The sequence below is a fragment of the Mytilus edulis genome, chromosome 2, assembly GCF_963676685.1.
Source record: "Mytilus edulis chromosome 2, xbMytEdul2.2, whole genome shotgun sequence".
In the NCBI taxonomy this organism is placed as follows: Eukaryota; Metazoa; Mollusca; class Bivalvia; order Mytilida; family Mytilidae; genus Mytilus; species Mytilus edulis.
The window spans coordinates 29,709,618-29,731,686 of NC_092345.1; the positions used below are offsets into that span (position 1 = coordinate 29,709,618).

General features: G+C 32.4%; 2 protein-coding genes across 2 annotated transcripts in view; one reads left to right on the forward strand and one right to left on the reverse strand.

Annotated features, from left to right (window-relative positions):
• The window catches only part of LOC139511923 (putative protein-lysine deacylase ABHD14B), a 140,412-nt gene that overhangs the window by 28,386 nt on the left and 89,957 nt on the right, over positions 1-22,069 (forward strand). The window lies entirely within an intron of this gene.
• Positions 445-20,193, reverse strand: LOC139511915 (serine/threonine-protein kinase Wnk-like). Its single transcript, XM_071299067.1, has 14 exons — positions 20,102-20,193; positions 19,057-19,118; positions 17,689-17,875; positions 17,102-17,257; positions 16,248-16,379; positions 15,611-15,682; positions 14,049-14,268; positions 13,289-13,460; positions 11,640-11,744; positions 9,736-9,838; positions 7,641-7,799; positions 5,626-5,684; positions 4,112-4,249; positions 445-3,101 (listed from the first exon to the last, which is right to left on the reverse strand). The coding sequence occupies exons 2-14, from the start codon at positions 19,102-19,104 to the stop codon at positions 615-617; spliced, it is 4,038 nt and encodes a 1,345-aa protein (XP_071155168.1). The 5' UTR covers positions 19,105-19,118; positions 20,102-20,193; the 3' UTR covers positions 445-614.

The window sequence follows — 22,069 nt, forward strand, 5'->3', positions numbered from 1 at the left end:
TCATAAACATGTTTAATCCGGCCTCAATTTTGAGCCTGTCCCAAGTCAGGAGCCTCTAGCCTTTGTTAGTCTTGTATGATTTTTAATTTTAGTTTCTTGTGTATAATTCAGAGTTTAGTATGACGTCCATTATCACTGTACTAGTAAACATTTTTTTAAGGGGCCAGCTGAAGGATGCCTCCAGGTGTGGGAGTTTCACGCTACATTGGAGACCCATTGGTGGCCTTCGGCTGTTGTCTGCTCTATGGTCGGGTTGTTGTCGCTTTGACACATTCCCCATTTCCTTTCTCAATTTATAATAATTTTTTAGCATAGAACTCTCACAGTGCCAACTCAACCTCCAAATGTAGGATGACAAATAAAGCAATGTTGAACAAACAACCAATCAATGTCATTAGTGGAATTCGAGACATTGTAAGACCTGTCACACTTGGAGTCTGCTAATTTAATCTTGATTTATTTTATTTCTGAATCTATCAGCTCTAACTATGTCTTGTTGCTCATGAAACAACTTCACCCTTCATTGGTTTTGGTACTTGGAAACATCATTTTTATGTAAATTATAGTATATCCTTACAACTACAAATCATATGAATTTCTTTATCAAAAACATATTAATTTTTCTTCCCTTCAATGATCATTTTTTGTAACCAAGCCTGACAATGCTGATTATTGCCCCCAGTCAGAATAACCTGGTCATTAGTATCCCCTGTCTGAGTACAATCACTAGGCTGACTTGTTACCAACGTAGTCTGGTTACCCTGTATAATCTGTTTCTTTTTATTAACACGTTTCTTTCCATTGGCTCTCTTCCTTCCTTTTCGCATTCCAAAAGGAATGTGAATTGTTGGCAGTTGATCTAGATCTTCTTGAAGTTTTAAAGTATCTGATCTATGAATATCATCATAAGAGCTGATTGTTTCTGATTGCTTAAGGATAACAGTATCAGATCTATCCAGTGATTGGTTCATAATTATCGTATCAGATCTTTCAACTGATTGGTCAATAATCATGGTATCTGATCTTTCCATTGGTTGAAAAGGAAGTGTACCAGTTCTTTGAGCTAGGATTACTGGTTGCTCTATTGTAGTGTGACTATTTCCTACTGTTCTTGATGATTTGTCCGATGTTTTTAAAATATCTTGTACTTCTTCATCAGTATCTGTCATGTTGCCTTTGGTAGACACATCCTCGTCAATCACAAGTGATTGGCTGTCCTGTCGGGACCTCTGACTTTTATATATATTGTCTGACTTCCCTGACATTTTTTTGTTGATTTGAATTTTAGGAGGCTTACTTGCCTGTGATCCGTTATCCTGGTCCATGATTAATAGTGATCCCAAATCCACTGTGTTGGTTCCATATGCATTATCTCCACTAGATCTGGATACTGGATTAATCTGTAAAGTCAGCTGAAGTTGTTGATGTTCATTAGTATTAGACACTTTTTGTCCCACAGTTTGGTTTGAATACATAGTAATAACATCACTTAAGGGGAGAGAGAAGTTCATGTATTCAGATGTTAATGTTGATGTTGGAACTGATGCTTGATTTTGACTGACAAAATGTCCTTTATTTTTCGGTGGTATTTTAGTTTTTGTACTACTGGTCATGTGATGAATTGTTGGATTATGACCTTGTGACACTGTCTGAGTTACACTAACATTTTGTGATGAATTTCTATTACTATTTCGACTTCTTTGTGATTGGGTAGATTTGGAGACTGGTTTGACAGATAATTGTTCAATTATCCTCCCTGACGGGCTGTTCACACATTCTATGGATAAGTCATCAGTTTGTCCAATACTCATGACTTCAGCTGGTATATTTCCACTAATAAAAGGATTTCTGTTTACTGATTGGCTAATATTTTTATCTGGTCTTACCTGATTGACCAATGGGGCAGCAGTATAAATTGTAGGATTGTTGACATTGGTTACATGTGAAGCTCTTGCAAATTCTTTTAACACAATATCTGGTATACAAGGCATTTCATTGGATGTTTCACCATTATTTGTAAATAAAGTCATGTTAGGTGGAGATAACTCTCTATCAGAGAGATTTGTGTTAATTTGTGTATTTGTATAAAGCTGTGTATGTGCTGCAACTGTTTTTGATGAATTCTGTGTATTAGATGTCTTACCAGTATGGGGTTTTCCTCTCACATTTGATTTAACGATTTTATTTGACTGTAATGTCTTATCTCTATTAACCTCTGTCACAAATGTTGAACCAGTCTGAACTTGTCTATAATGTTTAGCACTCTCCAGAAAATTAGGAAAACTCATTTCTACAACCTCAGCATTTGATAAAACTTCTGATACTTTACCAGCAGGCATGTTTTCCAGAGAAATTATTTGCTGATTGCCTGCCCCTTGAATTGGTAATGTAAAATTGTATATCCTGTTTCCACCATTATCTAAAATTGGGTTCATTATTATCTCCCCTTGGTCTTGTGTTGATATAACTGTGTTAGGCTGGATTGTTATAACATTTTCATCTTGTTGTGATGACATTTGACCAAACTGATAGTTTGGCTGAGTAAGAACTATTTGCTGTGGCCTCTGCATCATTTGCTGTTGTGTTTGGATCATTGGCTGTGAAGTATGGACTATGTTTTGCGGAGCTTGGATTCCTTGTTGTGGATTTTGGATTACAATTTGTTGAGGTTGATGAGAAATGTTATTTTCAGGAATATAAGAAACACCTGCTGTGGAGAACATGACCTGTGAACTCTGTGCATTGTTTGAACTTGTCCCAATGACAGTCTGACCTTGGGTCAAATTTGTCCCAACCAATGATTTCAATATCTTGCTTGGTTTCTGAACATTACTCTTTGATCTGGATTGTTCTGTATTAATATTAACTCCTAATTCCTGGGCAGGTGTCAGTATAATATTGCCACTGCTAAGATTTATATTTGTACTGGTTCCAGGTCTATTTTGTATTTCTTGTGATATGATTGCTGTGTTATCCTGGCTTCCTGTAGTATTGATACCTATTAGAAGTCCCATATTGTGAAGTGTATGCTGAAGATTTTTCTGTGTATTTTGGATCTGCATATTTAACTGGTTGTTGATCTGTTGTAGGAGATTGACATTCTAAAATAAAATAAAATAAAAATGTAACCAGGATCTCTTGATAGTTTTCTATATAACTATAAGCCATTTATGGTTAAATAAAGGTTTTACAAAGTATGTTTTTTCACTCATTTAAATCTCTTCATTGTACAACCTTAGCTTGTTTCACTTTTGGTTACAAATGATTGTCAACAATAAACATTTTGCTATCATTCCCTTTTTTTTTTAAATGACCCAGGCCCAAGTAAGGAGAAACATGATATTTAAATTGAAACATTATTCTCTAGAATTTGTAAAAACTATAGCTTGTGGTTACTTGTGAGACAAGGCTCCATGTTGAAAAACAAACTTTGACCTATAATGGTTTATTTTTACAAATTGTGACTTGGATTGAGAGTTGTCTTATTTGCACTCATACCGCATCTTCTTATATCTACTTACTATTTTTAATGGGTATTAAATGAATTATTTGGAATAAAAGAATGTTTCAGAGGAACCCTGAAAATGTCTTAGATATTTATAATTTATAATATAACTTTCAAGTATAAATATAAATCTTATTGCATATGCCAGTGATTGAATCTCTTTCTTTTTTTACCATATGGACGAAAACTAATGATCCTGTCTTTTTCAATGATCTGTTAATGGTTGTGGTTAATTTGATGGTATAAGGCATAGTCAACGTTTTGTTGTTGTTTTGATATTGGAGAAAAACAATGAAGTTATATGTCAAGTCAGGATGAAGCAAACCACATGTTATTCGTGATAAATTAATACGGTCAATTAGGAATTTATTGTGTTCATATATTATTTATTTTGTCATTTAAGACTTAAATGCAATTTTTATTGTTGAAATATTAAGAAAAAATCCTGTTTAGTTCATTCAAAAAATCAAAATGTGAGTTTAAATCATTGTTGTTTATAACCCTATAGAATTCCTCGCAATAATAAAAACATCGCGATTATTTCTGAATTTACAGTATACTGTTCAAGAATATTATAAATCAGCTAAGAATTAGAATTAAACTTACATCTGTATGACTTTTGCCCTGTGATGAGAATGTTTGTTGGAGTAATTGCTGTTGTAGTTCTTGCTGTTGCTGAAGCTGCATTTGTTGTTCATGGAGTTGAACTTGTAATTGCTGCAACTGCTCCCGTTGCCTATCAACCTGAAACACAATAAAACATTGCAAATGTACATTTATATATCATCTTCCTTTTAAAGTGCTGTTGATCTTTTATTGTTCATTGGATACCAATTTTCATGGAATTTCATGGGTAAGGGTGATAAATAATGAATTTAAAGTCCAACAAAATAAAAAAAATCTATAGGATTGTATGCAGACTGGCAAAACCATGAATCAAATATCCACACAATAAGCATTTTCCCAAATCCATGAAAAACTGGTACAGACAGAAAACAAGAGTACACATGCTAAAATGTCTCGCCTTCTTTACTGATCATTGATATTATGTTGATTGTCCTAAATATAAAGCTTTATTACATCTGTCACACAAACTTAACATTAACCAAGAAAACTAAACATTGACCAATGAACCATGAAAATGAGGTCAAGGTCAGATGAACCATACCAGGCAGGCATATACAGCTAATTATAACAATTCTTCCATACAACAAATATAGTTGATCTATTGCCTATAATTTTAAAAACCAGACCAAAACACATAAAAACTTAACACTGAGCAATGAACCATGAAAATGAGGTCAAGGTCAAATAAAATCTGCGAGACTGACATATAGATCATAAAATGTTTCCATACGCCAAATATAGTTGACCTATTGCATATAGTATTAGAAAAAAAGACCAAAACTCATAAACTTATGGGTGTTGGACCCCCCTTTTATTGGAAAATCAATGCATTTGAATGGGGACACATAGTTGGAACACCCCCACCTTTTAGTTCTGGGTTGGGAACTCCCCCTTTTTAAAATGGCTGGATCCGCCCCTAAGACCTTTTGAATATATTTAATATACTAATAAGCCATGGAAAGAGAAATTTAACCCTGTTTAAATATAAAAAAGAAGATGTGGTATGATTGCCAATGAGACAACTATCCACAAAAGACCAAAATGACACAAACATTAACAACTATTGGTCACCGTACGACCTTCAACAATGAGCAAAGCCCATTCCGCATAGTCAGCTATAAAAGGTCCCAATAAGACAATGTAAAAAAATTCAAACGAGAAAACTAACGGCCTTATTTATGTAAAAAAAAAAAAAAAAAAATGAACGAAAAACAAATATGTAACACATAAACAAACGACAACCACTGAATTACAGGCTCCTGACTTGGGACAGACACATACATAAATAATGTGGCGGGGTTAAACATGTTAGCGGGATCCCAACCCTCCCCCTAACCTGGGACAGTGGTAAATGTTTTCATCTATTTAATCTATATTATCCCAAAAATTAGCTGGATCAGTCAGATAACATATTTTGAATCATTGGGAGCGGTCATTCACAACATATTCATTATTGCACGTGAGTGTAAAAACTTAAGTTCAATATAACTTACAACATTTGTCTGTATGTCTGACGATATGGTCTCCGTAGGTGCCACAGCTTTAGATTGCTCTGCAAAATAAATTTGATCAATGATAAATTGAAGAAGAAAAAAGAAAAAAAAAAACATATATTTTGACAGTGCATGATATTTGATAAGAGTTAGAGAATTGAATTTTCCTACTTCCAATGCGATAACACAGTAAGTTGTTTTAAAACAAGAGCTGTAAAATTATATAAAAACCTATCTTTGTGTAATAAATTAATACAATATTTCACTAAATGGTTTATATGTTTTTTATGCCCCATTTACGGGCATTATGTTTTCTGGTCTGTGCGTTCATCTGTCTGTTCGTTTGTTCGTTCGTCCTTCCATTCGTCCGTTTGTCTGTTCATCCATCCGTTCTTCTGTTTGTCCCTCTTCAGGTTAAAGTTTTGGTTAAAGTTTTTGGTCGAAGTAGTTTTTGATGAAGTTGAAGTCCAATCAACTTAAAACTTAGTACACATGTTCCCTATGATATGATCTTTCTAATTTGAATGCCAAATTAGAGATTTTACCCCATTTTTAGGGTCTACTGAACACAGAAAATGATAGTGCAGATGGGGCATCCGTGTACTGGGGACACATTCTTGTTTATGGTATTCTAAATTGCTTACCTCCAACTAATAGTTATTTTTTGCAAAGTTTTCATCATTTTAGGGCATTAACTATTGTAAGGAGCCTCTAAATGGTTTTAATAATGGAAAGTACGTAGATCTTCTAATGCATCTTTAATAACATGTCAGATTTTCTCTATAAATTATACTGTTCAAGGTGCTTGACAATTACATGCTATTTGTGCATATGATGTGTTTTTTTAAAGTCATAGCAGTATTGTTGGTTGGATGATTTTAAGGTGGTACCTAACACCTTAGCTAAAATCAATTTGGCTCGTTTAATTTTCTTAAAATTTTAACAAAGTATTTACTTTGACCATTTGACAAAAATATAAAAATTTCAAAAAATTTGAACCAACCGTTTATTCAGAAAAATTACACTGGTTATATAGCAGTTTGACAAACACTTATTTTGATCATTGAAGAGCTTGATATTTCCTTCACAACACAACATAACTTAAACGTTTTGCTGATTTTACAGAGTTATCTTCCTGTTGTGTTAGGTACCACCTTAAATCCAGGATATCCAAGCATTTTGATTTGATTTTGCTTTGTGTTATTGTTTCATATTTGTTTGGCTTGAAATCCTTTTGTTTAATAACATTTCTTATTTATAAGTTTTGTCTTGTCACCTTTCATTTTGGTTTTGGAAGAGAGTCAAACTGGAGTCAGCTTCTTAGGCAGCTCAAGTTTAAGTTGTCAATTAAAGGAGTAGGTCCAGTAAGACCCCTTTTTGGCCCCAAAATATAGCAGTTTTACAAAGTTGTTAAAATGTAAACTTTTAGTTATTTATTGGACAGTAAATGCTTCTGCTACATATATATGGGCTTTTTTTGACAAATCAATGCACATATATCGGGTACTAGCACCATAAAGTCATGCTAAATTACTGAAATCTTCACATTTCTAGCATTTGAGTTAAATTTTAGACGGTTTTCGTTTAAAAACGAAAGTGGCCGCATTTGTGTTCATCCTTAATATTGAAATGTAAGTTGTATTTTATGATAATACATAATATATATAAAGGTTGAGGATGAACACGGATGCGGCCACTTTCATTTTTGACAAAAACCATCTGAAAAGTGACATTTTTCGGCATATTTGGTAGATTTTTCATATTTGAGCTTGAATCGGATCGCTTTTAATGACTAAATCAGTTAAAATCTTTCCATAAACTAATTGATTCAAATGAAATAGACACTTAAGTGTTTAAAAAGTGGTCAAAATCTTTCGTCAGATGAACCTGAAATTTGAGGCCAAAATCGGTCCTTACCGGACCTACTCCTTTGATCACAGAAGAGTGAAAACAATAGTTTATTATTCCATTCAAAAGGATGTAAATGGTATTACATACAGACCGACTTTACAAACCTTTCTTTTTACTTTTATGGTGGTATTTTTTAAGTCCATGGGTGGGCGGTTCTCTGTCACCATTGGTTTGTGCCATTTGTTGGTTCACTTGTACTATGGTTGTTCGTGAACATCCAGTTACTGCTGTCACAAATGTATAACAATTTTTCCTGGCACATGCTGTAATAAGAAAATAAATTATTTTTATTTTAACATTTCAACTTCACATGCATTTGCAGAATTATTTTTGAAACACAGACAATCTGTAGTCAACATACAATTAATACTTCTTACAGATTATAACAAATTGCAATAATATGTGCTCCTGTTGGAATTAATATTTTATATCATTTTTACCTAAGGACAAATATCCATTTGTTTTCCAGAGGAAATTTTTCCTGAATATTTTTTGGAATTTGGAATAAACTTCCATTCCATGAGACTGAAACCATATCAAAGAAAGACATATTATACCATGATCTTTTTAGTACTTCTCTTTATTTAAGTTAAAAATGTGTTCATGGTTATTAAATTTGTAACTATTTCTATACTATTCTAAAATAGAACAAGAGTGCACATGCTGATAGTCCTAATATAAAACTTTATTTTAATTGTCACATCAATTTAACATTAACCAAGAAAACTAAAGATTGACCAATGAACCATGAAAATGAGGTCAAGGTCAGATGAACCATGCCAGGCAGGTATGTACAGCTAACAATTCTTCCATACAACAAATATATAGTTGAACTATTGCTTATAGTTTAAGAAAAACACAAATACTTAACACTGAGCAATAAACCGTGAAAATGAGGTTCCGGTCAAAATAAACTTGCGTGACTGACATATATATATAAAGATCATAAGATATTTCCATACAACATATATATAGTTGACCTATTGTATATAGTATTAGAAAAAAAGACCAAAACTAAAAAACTTAACTTTGACCACTGAACCATGAAAATGAGGTCAAGGTCAGATGATACCTGCCAGCTAGACATGTACACCTTACAATCATTCAATACACCAAATATAGTAGACCTAATGCATACAGTATAAGAAAAACATACCAAAACACAAAAACTTAACTATAACCACTGAACCATGAAAATGAGGTCAAGGTCCGATGACACCTTCCAGTTGGACATGTACACCTTACAGTCCTTCCATACACCGAATATATAATAGACCTATTACTTATATTATCTGAGATATGGACTTGACCACCAAAACTTAACCTTGTTCACTGATCCATGAAAACTTTCTGACAGACATGAGGACCTTGCAAGGTAAGCACATCATATATAGTTCTCCTGTTACTTATAATAAGAGAGAATTTAAAATTACAAAAAATCTTAGCTATTTTTTCAAGTAGTCATTGAACCATGAAAATGAGGTCATGGACATTGGACATGTGACTTGACAGAAACTTCGTAACATGAGGCATCAATATACAAAGTATGAAGCATCCAGGTCTTCCACCTTCTTAAATATAAAGCTTTTAAGAAGTTAGGTAATGCCGCTGCTGCCAGATCTCTATCCCTATGTCAAGCTTTCAGAGACAAAAGTCGCAGGCTCGACAAAAACAGTGAACCTTGGAGGAATTGGGTACCGGGTAAATCCTTCTTTGATGTTGGCAATATTTCTATTACAGACCTGTTATTCCTTCTATCCTACCCATCAACAGTTCATTTCACAAAATAAAACTAACTGGGATTTTTTTTGTGAAGAAAGTCACCATTCAAACTATAATTGCTTGTAGACAAATAGCAGTAATATTCAGTAGGATGAAATAGTTAAAAAAAAAATCTATTGAAAAGCAGTTTGTATTAACTAAAATCTGCAATATCTAAAACCTTCATCAAGTCTTCATTGGACATTAAACAAAACAAATGGCCTTACAAGGATGAAATTAAAAATTGTTTTACATGTATCCTTGAAATATTTATGAACCTCAATAATTCTATTTCAGTATATCCTAAAATGTTTGTGAACTTCACAATTTCAATTGTAGCATATCCTGAAATGGAAGTATGGAGGTCCTGAAATATGTCTAGAGTTCCTTATATACAATAATTTTTATTATGACCTCTTATGATTAAATTTAACAGACCTGTAGGTGTGAGCATTTCAGCAATAACTCTTCTAGCCTCTAGTTGACCTTGCATTGCCCTTCTCCTCCATTCTTCTAATAGGGTTCTGTGTGTCAAAGCCATCTACATCCAAGAAAAAACAACATCTGCATTATTTATTTAAAATAGGAAAATATGGTATGCATTTTAATGTAACAACTCTCCATAAGAGACCATAATAAGTAGAAGAAAACGACAATATATCGCATTGTAAGCTATAAAAGGTAAAACAAGAATGTGTCCTCAGTACATGAATGCCCCATCCACACTATCATTTTCTATGTTCGGTGGACCGTGAAAATGGGGGAAATTCTCTAATTTGTCGAACTTCAACTTCATCAAAAACTACCTTGACCAAAAACTTTAACCTGAAGCGGGATGAACGGACCGACTGACGGACGCACAGACCAAAAAACATAATGCTCATAAATGGGGCATAAAAATGAAATTAGAAACAATTCAAATGAATAAAATAGTAGCCGTACTTATGTACAAAACAAAAAATGTGTATGTCCCAAGTCAAAGATCTTGCCTCTGTCTGGTAAAGAATTTATGCTGATGTGAGATCTATGAATTCATAGTTTCTAATTGAACGTATATACAACTTGTCTAGACTCTGGCTGATGGAGTTTTACATAAGGTGTAGAAAATTGTTTATTGTTATAGAATATATTGACCATTACATATTTTATATTACTTTATCCTGCAATTGGGTGTCCTACTATACAGATACAGCCCTACAGATACAGCCCTACAGATATCGTTATGCTGTATCTGTATACTATACAGATATCGCCTTAAAGCTCTGCCCACTGTCGGACTGAGTATTGTTTGAACCTGTGTGACCTCAGAATGTGTATTCCAGTTGCATTCCAATGACAATGACAATTGCCGATTTCAAAACTTGAATGTGTATGATTGTGTTAAAAAATCAACCATGTCAATTTCAGCATGCATGTTTAGTGAATGTCAAGTCTGAAGTGTAGGACAACTCGTACACTTCTGTTTCAAATTTGACATTAGTTGTTATGTTAAAATAGATAATTATTCACCTTGAGCGATGTATTATTGTTGACCATTCAAGATTCTTTTTTGTGAACCCGTCTTCAGCGTAATGTGTGATTTTGATATTACTACGCGGGCCTCAAGGGATTACAAATCGAAAATAAATTCTTAATATGTTAGTTTTTGTGTCTTTCAAAACACAAACAATATACAGAATTAATTGCAGGATAAAGACAATAACTGTTTAGTGTCTTTAAATATCAGCTGTATTTGTACTCGGCTCGAAACAGGTGTAGTAGCTTGCTAAAAGCTCGCATACACCTTGTTTCCTAGCCTCGTACAAATACAGCTGATATTTAAAGACACTAAACAGTTATTGTCTATGTAAATTCAAAAATTGTTGCGTGCATTTATTATTGCGATGTTGTCATTTTAGATTTAAATGCAATTTTAATTTTTGCGATTTTGAGAAAAATCCTGTTTAATTCATATAAAATATTTCAAAATGCGAGTTTTAATTATTGCGTTTACAACACTTTCGCATTTTTTGCAATAATAAAGACCTCGCAATAATTTCTGAATTTACAGTATGTGACTGTACTGCTGGCTTGCTGTCTCCACATCTTTTATTCTTATTAACAATAAACAAATTCTAAAACTAAAATAAATTAAAAAACTTATAAAGATCTACAGTATCCACAAGTAACAGCTGATACTATACCTTTCATTCCTTATTCATGGCATATATTTCCTATACAAGTAGAAACGTTGTAGGTAGTTAAAGACCTAATAAAATATTACACATGCACAAGAACTAAATGTAATGACCATGCATACTTTAAAATTATTGAAATAAATTATAAAGATAAAGACATTTTACCATTACACAGTTGTCCACACAGCATCTATTTTTAGCTAAGTCATCAAATGATTGCAGAAGTCCGAGTCGAGCTTTTCCTTTTACTGGCAGGGCACGAAATCTTTTCTGAAAATTATGAAAAAGTATAAAATTTTGATGTAAAGTAGATGTAGTGGGATGTTTCCACTGGATTCAATTTTTAATGGAAATTCCTCTGGATTCAATTTAGTGTATTTAAGGAATAACAGTACTGTAGTTGAAGAGTTGCCACCGTCAATTGTAGATTTGACGGTCGCAAATGCAGTTTTACTGGCGACGCATAGCAGAGACAGTAAAACGGAGATTTGCGACCGTCAAATCAAAATTGACGGTGGCAACTCTTCAACTACAGTACAGTGATTCTGATTCTAATGCATTTCAGAAAGAAATAATACGATAAAACTTGGAAAAATGTCTAAATTTGACAAATAAAAAAAAATCCGCGAAATTTCATGAATGATTTTGGCGCAAAGACGTCATGGGTAAACGTGTCGTCATGCAAATAAAAACTTACAAACTGGAGGTTATTACGTTACCTGTACGCTTCAAATTCCCATAAAATAACTTTGAAAAGTCGAATTCGAGGTAGGTTTTGTTTTATTTTGGATAACATAGTAGTAATCGAACATTTGTTGATTCAATCATTTCAAAATGGTTGTCCCTCCTTAGTTACGCCTGGTCAACTGTGGATTTGACGGCGACTTTTAGCCAATGAAAAAAATTGTTACATACAAATTGCATTATAATGTATAATTGTCCTTTTAGGGTACAATTAATCAGTAATGAAATGATTATATGTTTATCATATTATTCTAATAAGAACTAATATGTTATAATAAATTAATATTCTATAGATGGAAGAACTCTATTCATGTTTAAATATTATGGCTGATGTACCAATTATTGTAAATTACAATCAAGGTAAAATGGTTTGAAGTTTTGGACTTATACATAAATTTAAAAATATTGTGCTTGATTCATCAATATCTAATTTAACCAAATACAGAATATCTAATTCTGTAAACTGTTTTTTCACCATAAGAAAACAATTAAAAAACAATAAAATACTCTAAATCTAATAAATGTAACAGGTATTCACAAATGTAATAGGTATTCACAAATATAACAGTTATTCACAAATGTAATAGTTATTCACAAATATAACAGGTATTCACAAATATAACAGGTATTCACAAATGTAACAGGTATTCACAAATGTAGCAGGTATTCACAAATGTAATGTGTATTCACAAATATAACATGTATTCACAAATGTAAAAGAGCGACGAAAGATACCAGAGGGACAGTCGAACTCATAAATCGAAAACAAACCGACAATGCCATGGCTAAAAATGAAAAAAACAAACAGACAAACAATAGTAGACATGAAAAACATAGAAAACTAAAGAATAAGCAACACGAACCCCACCAAAAACTAGGGTGCTCTGGAAGGGTAAGAAGATCCTGATCCACATGTGGCACCCGTTGTGTTGCTAATGTTATCATGGTTATAACAAATCCAGTAAACAGTCTAATTCTGTAGGTCACATTCATGAAAGGAAAGGGGATTGTAATGTGTTTACATATGCAACAGATATCCACAAATGTAACAGGTGCATAAGATATATTACCTCCTCTGTTTTCAATCTTTTATGTAAGAAGTTGTTGGAGTAACATAGAATTTTCTGTGTAGCACGTTCACACAGCTGAAGTTTTCTCTTTAAGTAATCTCTGTTCATTAATACAAATTCAGTAAACTTCTCTGACTTTTTGTGCCCATTTCCAAGTCCAATGATAACATTCCTGAAATAAATAAATCCTTTCTGTGTTTATATCATGCAAAATTGTACATTATAAAATTAATAATTGAGTTGAGTAACACATAAATATTCAACAAAGTATAGACTAGTCATAGGCCTAATGCACAATTTGGCAATTCAAACATTCTTATATCAACCAACATTAATTTTGCTAAATCCATAAAAATAGGTACTGAGGAAAAAATAACAGAAATCCACAACAACAACTAGGGAAGGAAAATCTGTCCACTTTGAAAATAAATTAAAATAAAAAAAACATCTGCAATAAATTAATTTTTCTTATGCCTTGAAAATGGCCATTTTGTTAGTTAAACTTCATATTACCTGTAACTTTTTATTTTATTTTTATTTATTGTTTCAATCTTCAGGATTTTACATCATCCTTTCAGCACCACATGACTAAGGTGTTACAGTTAGGGTTTTATGAATATACCAACAAAAGACTATTGCTTTACCAAGATATGAAAAACTAAAATATGAATTTTAAAATCTCTTTTCATTTCTGTCTTTCTCTCCTTCTCTCTCTCTCACTCACTATTTCCCTCTCCCTTTCTTACTACCTATAACTTACCTCTTCACTTTTTTCGCTGGACTATTATCTGAGTTTTGATCTGAACCAACTTCAGTGTTATTGTCTTGCTGCTTTTCAGGACTGGTTTCTGAAGTTTTCTCAGGTGTTCTCAGACTCTCAGCTTCATTTTTATCATAACATTTTAAAGCACTCAGACGCCTAGCTTCTGATGCCATAGCACTTAGCTGTGATGCCCTTTTTTGCTTCTCAGCTTCCTGTCCTTAAATAAAAAACAAGTTCACATGTTTATCACATCACACACAGTTTTATATGAAAGAGATCACACATTGTGTTTCTTAATGTTTAATGTAATCAGTTACAATATTTTTTATTGTGTTGAAAAATCAAAATCTAAGAACGCCTGCTTTACTGACCATTAATTTCATGTTTAATGTCATAAAAATAATGGTTGTACATACTACACGTATCACATAAACTTAACAGTTGATCTATTGCATATGATAGTTGAAAATTTAAAAAGACCAAAACACAAAAACTTAACATTGACCAATGAACCATAAAAATGAGGTCAAAGTTACATGATACTGGCTAGACAAACATGTACAACTTACAGTCATTCCATATTCCATATACCAAATAAAGTTGACCTATTTTTTTAGTACTTGAAAAAGACCCCAAAAATATATATAACTTTGCTCAATAAACATTGAAAATAAGGTAAAGGTCAGATGAACAAGAATGTGTCCAAAGTACATGGATGCCCCACTCGCACGATCCTTTTCCATGTTCCATGGACCGTGAAATTGGGTAATAATCTAATTTGGCATTAAAATTAGAAAGATTATACTATAGAGAACATATGTACTAAGTTTCAAGTTGATTGGACTTCAGCTTCATCAAAAACTACCTTGACCAAAAACTTTAACCTGAACGGATGCCCAGACGAACGGACACACGGCAGACGGACGAACGAACGGAGAACAGACAAGAAAACATAATGCCCCTCTACTATCGTAGGTGGGGAATAAAAACTGCCAAACTGACATCTATCCCTAAGGCCTTACAATCAATCCATACATCACATATAGTTGACCTATTGCTTATAGTAACTGAAAAAAGGAACTAATCACGTTACTTAAGGTGGTACCTAACACTACAGGGAGATAACTCTGTAAAATCATCTAAACCTTTTAATTACGTTGTGTCGTTAAGGGAATATTAAGCTTTTCAATGATCAAAAATATGTGTTTGTCAAACTGCTATATAACCAGTGTAATTTTTCTGATAAAACGGTTGGTGCAAATTTTTTGAAATTTTTATATTTTTGTAAAAGGGTCAAAGTAAATACTTTGTCAAAATTTTAAGAAAATAAAACGAGCCAAATTAATTTTAGTTAAAGTGTTGAGTACCACCTTAACCTTGACCATGTATCTATAAAATGATGTCGAGGATGGGGTGAATCTATCCAACAGACATGTAGACGTTGCAAGGAACCCATATATACCAAATATATACAAATTTAAACAAACAAACAATGAACACTACATGCTTCAGATAGGTCAAACTTAGTACTGTGCATGCTCATCATTACCTTTACTTACCATTAGCCTCAATATATATCTGTAGACAGGAACATTTCTTTTTTTTAATTACAGGACAATATAGATGTATAGCTGGAAAGAAAAAGTCATAAGAATTATGAGTTCTCATCAAATGCCCAAATACTACAGGATTTCTCTGAACCTAAGCTAATTTGAACATTTATTAAACTATATCAATTCTAGCATTCATTATAACATAAGGTTTATATATCATTCTCTGGCAATGCATTAAAATGGATCTATTCTGGACTCCAAACGAAATGAAAAACACATAAACTTATCAGAAAAATAGTTTTATAAATTGATAATTAGTGTCAAAATTGTAAAATGTAGTATCAACTGAGCATATATATATCATCCCTATATATCAAAAATTTTCAATTAGTTTACATTTTACATCATTTCCAAGTTCTTTTTTCATAGAGACGGAAGTATAATGATTTTTAATGGCAATACAATTTCATCTTCTCACTGTTTGACTCGTCATTGTCAAAAAGGAACTCACCTTATAAATTAGTAAGTGAGAAACCTGAGCTATAATTGATTATGTAGAAATAAGAAGATGTGGTATGATTACCAATGAGACAACTCTCCATCCAAGTCACAATGTATGTGTTTATTTTATTTGCCTACTCACCGTTAGGTAGATCATACTGATCAGCTAACTGTTTTGCCCATGATTTTGCCTCTTTGATGTATTTCTCTCTCTCCTGTTCATTCGATACAGAACTGTTATTCTTTTTCTTTTTAGGCCGATCCAAAGTAAGACCTGCAACAAATAGAAAAAGAGAAAAATTTTAAATTAATGTGAAACAATTTTCATAATTCTATAATACTGTATTGTGAAAAAAAACCAGGCATATTGATAAAGTCACTTGAACCATATCCTAATGAGGGGTCATAGTGGTAATCCAATAGTTAGATAGTCCAATGTTTCAATGGTGCAACAATTCGATAGTCCGACGGTTCAATGGTCTGACAGTTTGATAGTTTGACAATTCCCCCCTTATGCCAAATAAAAATATATGTGTCACTACTTTTTCGGCTTAAAAATAGCCTACCCTAAAGATTTTATTGTCATTTTTCATTTTTCATTAAGCACTATTAAAGTCAAAATGTTGCTCCCATAGACTCAATGTAAAAAAAAACCATAAAATAAAAAAAAATCCCTACCTACCTATCCTAACATTTTTTCAGATGTAACTGGAACCACACATACTTTTTTATTTGGACTTATGAAAAATTATAAATGTTGCATATCAATTCACAATTAATAATTTTTTAAAGATCAAAGAATCTGTGACACTTGCACTACTGGCATCATACAACAATCCTTTTCTTATGTGGCATCATACAACAATCCTTTTCTTATGTGGCATCAGACATTTTCTCTTGTGACATCAAAGTTTTACAAGAATGCAGTAACGGTGGACAAATGGCGATTAGGTGTTTGAGATAATATCAAATTTTCTATTCTTTTCTATCACTTACCACAAGCATTACATAACAGTAACATTTTCTGTTTTACTGGATCATACTTCTGTTTGGGTGCTGGAACATGCTTGGAACGCCTATTCTTCAAAGACTTCTTAGAAAATCTGTTGATTACATATCTTGACTTGCACAAATCACAACAAAAAGGAGTTCCTGGAAAAATGATAGTAACAAAAAATTGTTTTTCTTTGTTTGTTTTGTTATAAATATAATTAAGATGTTTTTTTGTTATCCAATATATCAAAAGTTCTTCATCATGAAAAAAAAATTTAAGAAAAATTCTATTCACATAAAAAAAAATATTTCCAAGTAATGTAATTATTTTTATCATTTGTGGAGTACAATTTACCCCAATTCATTAATTTAGGTAAGCCCTGAATTTAAATGTGCAACAGAGTACAAACTTTTCGATATGCTTGTATGCTTGCAATGCTTATAACTTTGCAAAACCTTTAAATCCATAAATTTACAATTTTTTCCCTAACACACAAATATTTGTATGCTTATTAAAACAAATAAATTTACAATATGAACAAACCACTAATTTACTTCTATGTGTCAAACTATCCCAGAGTAAAACTTACCATCTTGAAGAATATCACATGGTCTGTCTGGTGCTGTGGAAGAGAACGGAAAACGTTTTGGTTTCTTTTGTTTTCGTCGTGAAAGCTGTGAGTCATCATCAGGTGAGAACATTTGTCGTGGTCTTTTCCTACGTTTACTCCTTCCTCCATTTTCGGCTTTACCATCTTCAGTTAAATCAGATTTTGCCTACATAATAAATCAATACATTTTAGAAATGTGAAGGCATATTCTGTAATTTAATTTAAAGAAATTATATACATCAAGGACGTATAATTAACATATACGTCCTTGTATACATGTACTTGATGTAAATGATTTATTCTAAGAAGTTAAATAATGAAATATTCTTATTTTCAATAGCCAACCTGTAGATTCAGTAGTTGTCATTTTATCTGTGGATCACATATATGTTTTTCCTTTATTGTTTTTGCATAAATTAGGCAGTTGGCTTGATCACTTGAATTGTTTTACATTTTGTCTTATATCTGAGGCCATAAAAAAGAATATGTATGTTTGCCCTAACCTTACCTACCCAGAAAATAGCTGCCTACTCAAAATCTTTTATTGCCTTAATTTGAAAAAGATTTTTTTTTACTCCGATCAGCATCACTCACTCACACTAAAACACATCTAACACTTCTATTTCTCTTTGTCAAAATAAAAAAAAATAAAAAATGCCTACCTATACCTACCCATTTTCTGTACCTTTGGGTAGGGTTTGGGCAAACCAAAATATTTTTAAGTGTGGCCTGAAACTTTTATAGGTGACTATACCATATGGATTTGTCATTGTTGAAGACAATACAGTGACCTATCATTTAGAATCTAATGGATATTTGTCTCATTTGCAATCATACCTTCTCTCCTTATTTCTGAGGGTTTTTTTTCCTTTCACTGATTTGTATTCATTACCTGAACTGACCAGATTTTTCATTTTTCATATATACTTTTTTAATACATATTTTATGAAACCAAGTATGAAAATTCCTTTAATTCGGATATATACGATATAGTTTTATATGATAAAAGTTTCACATACATGTACCATTCCTAAATGAACAGAATGAAAGCTCTGAAGACTAATATCAGCTTCATACATTTCTTTACCCTTTATTTTGTGGATTTACCAAAGTCTGCCTAAAAAGCTGCATTATTATTGGAGATTAGTACTTCTTTGAATATTTGAATTCCTGGTTCACTTCACCCACAAAATCCATAAACATTGTTACCCTGCAATTTATAATTAATGTACTGCGGTGCACAATGTCAGATTGCTGTCTAGTAAATTAAATGTGTATCAAACCAGGAACATATATATCAAACTTCTCCTTTCATTTATCTTGAATTCAAAACTATCAATTAATTACTTGTTTAGAAATCTTTGATCTTTCTTCTTCTGGAGATACCTTACTCATTTTTTCTCCTTTGTCTGGAACAAAAAAATAACTGATTAAAGTTTATCAATAAACCAATCATTCCAAATGCATAAGCTAGTAGGTACAGGTACTTACAGCTCTATGAAATCTTCACATTAATAATATTTTTTCATTTCAAATGTTCTTTAGTGTAGTTTCTGTGACAGGCTGCAAGACCATTTGAATTATCAGATGAAGGGTTTTTGTTAGGGTCCTGTATAAAAGCATCAGTGAAAAGAATTTGAGACCCCTGACTATATCTCATAATCTAAATTTATTTTTTATTTTTGAAGTCATGGCAATGTCAGTGTGATGAGTCTAAAATAGTTGTTTTGTATCTTCTGCAGTATACAATCTGTTTTATAGATTTACGTCCCCTTTCAAAAATCCTGGATCGATCATGAAGAGATTCTTTATTTTATATTTCGTCAACACATGAAATAGGAGAAAGATGCATGAATTCATGAGACCAAATGTGATTTTGGGCAAATAATCCAGGATTTGCTGCTGGTCAACATGCTGTGAGGTGACCTATAGATGTATTTGCCACATGACCACTTTTTCACACAATGTTATTTAAATATATGAATATATTTTGAAATTTTTATATCAGATTGCTAGAAATTTGTACTTGTTAGTATACATTTTTGTAGACTGTTGGTTGTTGCCTGGCTTTATTCAGATCAGGAACATATATATTGAGGTATACTGTTCCCAGTTCAGATGTATGCATGTTCTTCTTTTTTTTTTTCATTTGGTAAACAACTCACCAGATCTTATGTTTGTATATTTCTTACTATGCAGAACCATTATAATAAAGTTTTATATTCGAAAACTGTTGATACTGAGAATTAGTCAATAATTTGGGAGAAATTACCAAAGCATTACGCCATTAAATCCTTAAAAATGTTGTGATATTTACATTTGAAAAACAATTCGTGGTCAACAAAAGACAACTCCCGTGTCTATATTAATTGGGTCATCTTATTATGCTTACCAATTAGACGATTTGGTTCATAGAGATTAAAAACACCTCCATCTACAATAGCAAACAATCCCAATATTTTAGAACGCCATTTTCTCCTAACGGTACTTCTATGCGTATGGATAAATCCCAAGAGCACTTGTCGAAAGTTTTACCGCGGGAAATTTGAACTCTAGTGAATTTTTATTAAAAAATTGCTCATAATTTTCTTTGACCTGGTAATTTTAAACTTGTTCCAGTCATCTGCTGTCACTATTATTTTTTTCATAAAAAACATGGTCAAAGAAAACTTTATCCAAGTCATAGGTTGCCATTATCAAAGTTTGGTTGTTTTTTTTGTTGTTGTTGTTTTTTAAACTTGGTAAAAGAATAAGATGCGCTGTGATTGAATGATATTTCCCGTCAAAATTTGTCTTTCATAGTTGTCAACATAAAAAAAAATCTATCAAAAAACTTGTATAAGAAAACTTTGATAGTGACAACCGGGCTTAAAACTGACATTAAACATTTGAATATATTTCGCACGGCAAAAATTAACAAAATTTCGAATATTGAAATATTTCTATGCTATAGCTACATTGTTGATATATATCATGTCTTTGCTTTAATATTAAGATTCGCCACGCACTTATGAAGTATTGATTTGCATAGCGACCTCGTTATTAATTTCAGGAGTAAGTTCGATAAAAAATCATGTGTATTGATTTGACAAACATATGTTTGAACTCCGATGCAAAGCTCCATTCAACGAAGAATGCCCAACACATTTCGAATACACGTCCAAGTTTTTACGTTATAATATCGATGTCATATAATACCATTTTGCCACAAAATCATGGTCAATATTTACAACCGAATTCGGTTCAACTTCAGTGGCGGATCCAGAGGGGGGTTCCGGGGGTTGGAACCCCCCTTTTTTTTTGGCCGATCAATAAATTTGAATGGGGACATATTATAGTTGGACCCCCCCCCCCCCCCCTTTATCCTGGGTTGGGAACCCCCCCTTTTTAAAATGGCTGGATCCGCCCCTGAACTTGACATAAAAAAAAATCAAACTTGATGTGAGTTTTGTCAGGTAATACCGGAGCATTTTGTATAAATTTCATAACATTTGCATAATTTGGTTGAGAGAGGCAAACTAATTTAGAGACGGAAACTAAAAATTAGCAATTTTTCCATTTGTTCCTTTGTAAAAGGGCATAATCTTGAACGGTAAAAAAGTGACGCCACGAAAATTCAAACTTGATCTGTTTTATGTGGTAATAAATATTGTGTACAAGGATCTATAAGTTTCATTACCTTTGGTTTGGACAAACTAAGGTAAGAGAACAGAAACAAAATAATCAGGATTTTTTTTATTTATTTCCAGTTACAGAGCATAACTCAAGAACGGTAAAAAAGTGACGCCAACAATATTCAAACTTGATCTGTGTTATGTGATAATTAACATTGTGTATAATATTTGCTTGAGAAAAACTAAAGTAAAATAAGAGAACGGAAACCAATTTTGGGATTGGCGGACGGATAAGGATAAAACCATGACCAGATAGAATATTTACAGCCATATATTACACAGAATATTATAAATACACTGTTGTCGTGTTGTGTTATAAAAACAGGTGTAACGTTACACACGGTATAGTTGGTCGAAAAGGGAAGTTTTCTTATCAAATTCATACAAAAACAGAGATTTTATGAAATGCTAAGCTTCAGTGAAATTACAAGTAAATGCTCCTGATGATGCAGATGTAATCAACATCCGCAAAATAGTCATGTTACAGTTATTGGAGAAGACAACCATTTGCTATTGAAAGTTATTTGTTGTAATTGTAAGCAGAATTGTGATAACCAACGATTCACTTGCTTGCAGGTTACTTGGAATTGGCTGTTCACAAGACTGTCACAGTGTTGAATGGTATAAAAATACCAATTTTCAACGATTTTTTGACAAAATCACCAATGTTTACACCAAAAATGACT